This window comes from Limulus polyphemus, unplaced genomic scaffold (assembly GCF_000517525.1).
Source record: "Limulus polyphemus unplaced genomic scaffold, Limulus_polyphemus-2.1.2 Scaffold7031, whole genome shotgun sequence".
In the NCBI taxonomy this organism is placed as follows: Eukaryota; Metazoa; Arthropoda; class Merostomata; order Xiphosura; family Limulidae; genus Limulus; species Limulus polyphemus.
Window position 1 is genome coordinate 12,171 of NW_013672641.1, and position 5,421 is coordinate 17,591.

At 36.3% G+C, this 5,421-nt stretch overlaps 1 protein-coding gene across 1 annotated transcript in view; it reads right to left on the minus strand.

Annotated features, from left to right (window-relative positions):
- Positions 1-15: 15 nt before the first annotated feature.
- LOC111089686 (fibropellin-1-like) overlaps positions 16-5,421 on the minus strand; it is a gene marked incomplete at its 5' end in the record, with an annotated part of 20,187 nt that continues 14,781 nt past the window's right edge. The window contains 2 exons of the mRNA XM_022402619.1: positions 16-1,265; positions 3,872-4,139. Of these exons, the coding sequence (XP_022258327.1) occupies positions 1,133-1,265; positions 3,872-4,139 (401 nt within the window). The remainder of the gene's footprint in view (positions 1,266-3,871; positions 4,140-5,421) is intronic.

The following is a 5,421-nucleotide window of genomic DNA, read 5'->3' on the forward strand; positions in this document are numbered from 1 at the left end:
TCATCAGTTGGATACTTTTACTGTAAATGTCTAATAGTTGTAGTGTGGAGATTCATCAATTAGATACTTTTACTGTAAATGTCTAATAGTTGTAGTGTGGAGATTCATCAGTTGGATACTTTTACTGTAAACGTCTAATAGTTGTAGTGTGGAGATTCATCAGTTGGATACTTTTACTGTAAACGTCTAATAGTTGTAGTATGAAGATCCATCAATTGAATACTTTTACTGTAAACGTCTAATAGTTGTAGTGTGGAGATTCATCAGTTGGATACTTTTACTGTAAACGTCTAATAGTTGTAGTGTGGAGATTCATCAGTTGGATACTTTTACTGTAAATGATTTTTTTTCGGTCGTGATATTTAAATAAATGAATGTCAGTCTTCTTATCTTACTTAGTTCATTGATTAGAAGTTCTAGGTCAGTAGAATGAAAGACATATTTAACAATTTAACGTTGAATTAACCCAATTAAGTCGAATACTGTTCGAATTTCTTCTTTTATATACAAAAATATAAATAAATTGTACCAAATATATTTTTGACAGTACAGAACCTAATGAATTTCATTAATTTCAATCTCCATTGAAGGCTCATGACAGAAAAAATCTAATTATATTTTAAGTGTTTTTTAATCAATATTCAAATCGTTATATGCTCCCGTTTTGTTTGATTACAAATTGGTTGTTAACCATGATAGTGACATTACATCCAAGCACAAACTACAATTTCTGCATACGTTTCTTGGACTGTTTACTCCAGTGCTGGAGTAAAAAAAAAGAAAAAAGAATGACGATTACTTCAATAATTCATTTACAGGAATAACAAACGTGCAAAGCCTTATGGTTCTGATGAGCTCTGACTGGTCAACGCCCCAGTAACGAAATAACAAATTAAAAGTTATGTTCCGCAGGAAAGAAGTAAAAAGTATGGCCTAATTCATTTTTATCATTGGATTGAAAATAAACTCGATTAGTGTTTTTGATGAAGATAATTAAAGAACAGACTTGTAAAATATGTATATTCGTTATCTAGGTTGTACAATAAAACATCGTTATTGGTGACGCTGGAGGTGACGTAATCACAGGATCACGGACGAAAAATGAGACGGAAAGAAAGGTCCAATGAAATTTCTATGAGTCAATGAGTGGCCGATCGAGATTTTCTGAAAGGTCAATGGTTGTGTCCTCGTAGACGCCATCAGGAAAAGGGTGAAAGCTAGAAACGCTCCCACGCAGACTCAGTACAAATCTGTCTGGATCTTCACTAGGTAAAGTGGAGGAATTAGTCGAGTATTTTTTATCTCAAATAACGTATTAAGTTAACATTGATTTTAATAAGAAAAAAAAAAACGTTTCTTCCCTTCAGTGAAATTTACTAAAAACATTACTAAATTAAAGATTTATTTCTGAGTTCCAACCTTTATTATCTTAGCTGGTACATTTAAAACAACAACAATAATAAATAATATTAAATTGGTTTAAAGTTTTTAATCTATTTCGCTAAAATTGACAGTTTCTCTTTTTAGATTTTGGAAACTTTTACTGATAAACAAAAACAACAACATGCAAAGGAAGGATGCTAAGATGATCCCAGGAATATAATTTTTATAAGGATATTTTAGGTTATCTTAACTTGTTTATTTTTGAGAAAAGAAAGGTAAGAGGGGATCTTATTGAAGTTTACAATATTATCCGGGGATTAATAGGATAAATACCCCTGAAGACACAAGTTTTAAATTTGGAAGGCGTTAGTTAGGACTCTTTTTTTTTTCTTTTCAAAACAGGGTGATTGACTTATGAAATAAGTTGTCATCAATAGTGGTGGAGGCCGACACTTTAGAAGTTTAAGAGGAGAATCGACGGTTTTCTGAAAATTAAAGGGATGAGTTTAGATTTTTATTTTCTCAATAGTGTGAGTGAAAGGACAGCCTGGAAGGATAAAATGATCCATTGTTGTTCTTACGTTATGTTAATTAAAGTTTGTTCTATAAGTCAGTCGCGGGAATTAAAGTTTAATATTTTCTATAACGGAGATAAAAAAAAAAAGCTTAAAATATTTCGTTTTAATCATGTCAGATAAAATCCAGAGCTTATTGAGTATGAAGACACCTAAATTAACAAAACAAGACAACTAGTTAAGCCTGACGTACGTGGTCAAAAAATCCAAATAGACTGCGATTTATTTCTTGTCTGTCAGTGGCACAGAGGCATGTCTACGAACTTACAACGCTAGAAAAAACCGGGTTTGGATACCCGTGGTGGGCAGAGCACAGAAAGCCCATTGTATAACTTTGTGCTTAAATACAACAACAACAACTGTCACAAGTCGTTCTAAAGTTTCGTTACTCAGCACAAGAGCTCATGAACTAAGATATAAATGAAGCAGGTAAAGTTCAGTCTCAGGGGATATTTGTGTGAGGAACTGAATGTTCAGGAGTAAAAACGGCTAAGCTTGTAAACCGAAATTAAAAGTGACTGATCAGATTTAGAGCGGGCGAGGTTGTTTTTGCCCTGTCACAGATTAATGGAGGTGACAACAAAGCAAACGTATTCCAATGATAAGTGTACACGGTTCAGAAAATAACAGTTTAGTTCAATTCATTGTCTCTGTCAAAGTTTACCACTGAAGTTAATTGAAAAAGGAATATAGAAACGAGGTGTGTAGTGTTTGTTTGTAGTTAAGCACAAAGCTACACATTGGGCTATCTGTGCTCTGCCCACAACGGGTATCCAAACCCGTATTCTAGCGTTGTAAGTCCGCAGACATACCGCTGTGCCACTGGTGGGTGGTGTGTAGTGAAATATCCCGGAAGTTACAAACTTAAAAAGGAATATGTGGAACTGCAAATGAGAATTTGAAAATAGCCGATAGAGGGCCAAAATTGGTTTGGATTGTTTGTAACTTTGCGCAAAGCTACATGCGGGCTATCAGCGTTACCCGTCCCTAATTTAGCAGTGATAGACTATAGGAAAGGCAACTAGTCAACACCACCCACCCCCAGCTCTTGGGCTACTCTTTTAACAGTGAATAGTGGGATTGATCGTCACATTATATCGATCTCACGACTGAAAGGACGAGTATGTTCGGTATGACAGGGATTCAAACCTGCGAGTCGAGCGCCCCCTAACCACTATACAGGCGGGTCAAAATCATACAAGGTTGTGACTTTGAGTAAATTTGTATTTATTTATGATTGAATAATGACATAATGGAAGAGTGGTAAAACCAATTTGTTTTGTTAAGTTTATTTAAGCACAAAACTACACAAAGGGCTATCTGTGCTCTGCCTACCACGGGTATCGAAACCAGGTTTCTAGAGTTGTAAGTCCGCAGACATGCCGCTGTGCCACTAAAACAAGAAGCTTACAAAAGCCTTAGCTTCATAACACACTAAATAATGTTCAAAAGTTAACTTTGTATTATACACATTTTATGATCCACGAAAATGTTAAAATATTTTCTAAGAACATTAGTTGTCCACGCATATGAGAGTTTTGTTTGTATGATTGGTGAGTAGCTTCCAGAAGTGTGTTATTTAGGCCTTTTTCACAGGTTTCAAGTATACTGTTGTTTAGCCTGTTTCACAGGTTTGACGTTTATATATTGTGTACTTCACTTTTAAATCACACGAATATTTATTTCAGAAACATTTACAAACTTAAACCAATAAAACGATTGAAATATTTTCGAAGCCAGTTTCTTAAATTTTTTTAACGAAATCTTTATGAAAAACTGCTCAGTCAGACTGGAACCAGTGAAATAAACACACGTGTACTCTTTATCTCGTGAAAGCAAGAATGGTATAATTCTTTAAAAAGAAGCTTGAGGCTCAGGCTATTTTTCTACAATTGAAACACATGCAAACATACCGTCTCAGATTCTTGGCGTCAGAGGGCGTGTCTCCATGGAAACTACCAGTGAACAGCCTTTTGTAGGTCTTATGGACACGACAGTGACATACGGTGACCACGAACGCCACGATCAAGCAGGCTCCAGCCAAAGTGGCTGCGGCGATATAGATATTGTGGAAGTGGTCCAGTGGAGTGTTCACTAGCTCCAGCATGTTGTCGTCTTCCCTAAATCCGCCAGTGTTTTTAAGTGTGTGTGCCAGTGATTTAGAATGATACAGCATTTCCACTATAAAACATAAGCGAAGGTAAACACACAGGGTTAAGTTGCTTAATGTCTTATATATATATAGTTATGAACACTTCAGAAACCTCAAGTTATTATTAGGCCAAGTAGAAATATCTAAGTACCTTAAGCTCTTCAGATAGGGATAAAGACATAGCATACATTAGTTTGTACATTAATTGTGGTGAGAGGTTTCTTGTACAAGATTTTGTTAGCTTGAGCGTAAAGCCATAGAAGGGGCTATCTGCGCTTTGTCCACCGTGGGGAATCGAACATCAGATTTTAGCGTTGTAAGTCTGTAAACTTACTGCTGACCTATCGGGGGACTATACAAGATATAATCACACGACTTGTAAACATCATCCAGTAAGAGTTTCAAGTCCTCCATTGAGACAGCGGTAAGTCTTCGGGTTTACACTACTAAAATCAGGGGTTCGATTCCACTCGGTGGATACAGAAGATAGCCCAATGTGGCTTTGCTATAAGAAAAACACACACACACACAAACAGGAGTTTCAAAAAGATCTAATAAAACATCGAACTGTGTCCTGCCTGTTTTGCTAATGACTTACAATCCTTGTCATGCTTTATTTTTATGGATCAATTTCAGTCAGTCAACATTGGCGGTACTAGTATATGATGAGGTAAATCATTTAAAAAAAAATCGTTATGAACTTTTTTTCTGAATTGAATTAACAGTTTATTGACAATCAATTAAATTTTAAAGTTGGCTAACAAAAATCTTGCTTATCAACAAGCACCAAATCTTTCTATATTATTATTTGCAAACATATATATTTATTTTTACCAAACTGGTTACGACGTGTTTGTTTGTTTTGAATTTCGCGCAAAGCTACACGAGGGCTATCTGCGCTAGCCGTCCCTAATTTAGCAGTGTAAGACTAGAGGAAAGGCAGCTAGTCATCACCACACACCGCCAACTCTTGGGCTACGCTTTTTCCAACGCTCCCACGGCTGACAGGGCGACCATTTTTGGTGGGACGGGGATTCGAACCCGCGACCCTCAGATTGTGAGTGGAGCGCCATAACCACTTGGCCACGCCGGGCCAGTTAACGGAAAGAGAAAACAATAAAGTGATCACCAGTATATACAGGAAAACCCGTGCTATCGACATGTCCCACACATAAGATTTAGTCAGCACGTCTCATAAAAAAATATCTCCCACTTCACCAACGTTAATCGTGCTATACAACTTTGTACCCACAAAGAAGGCTTACAAACTGAATTCATCTTCTTAAAGAATGTAGCATTATCTAGAGGTTT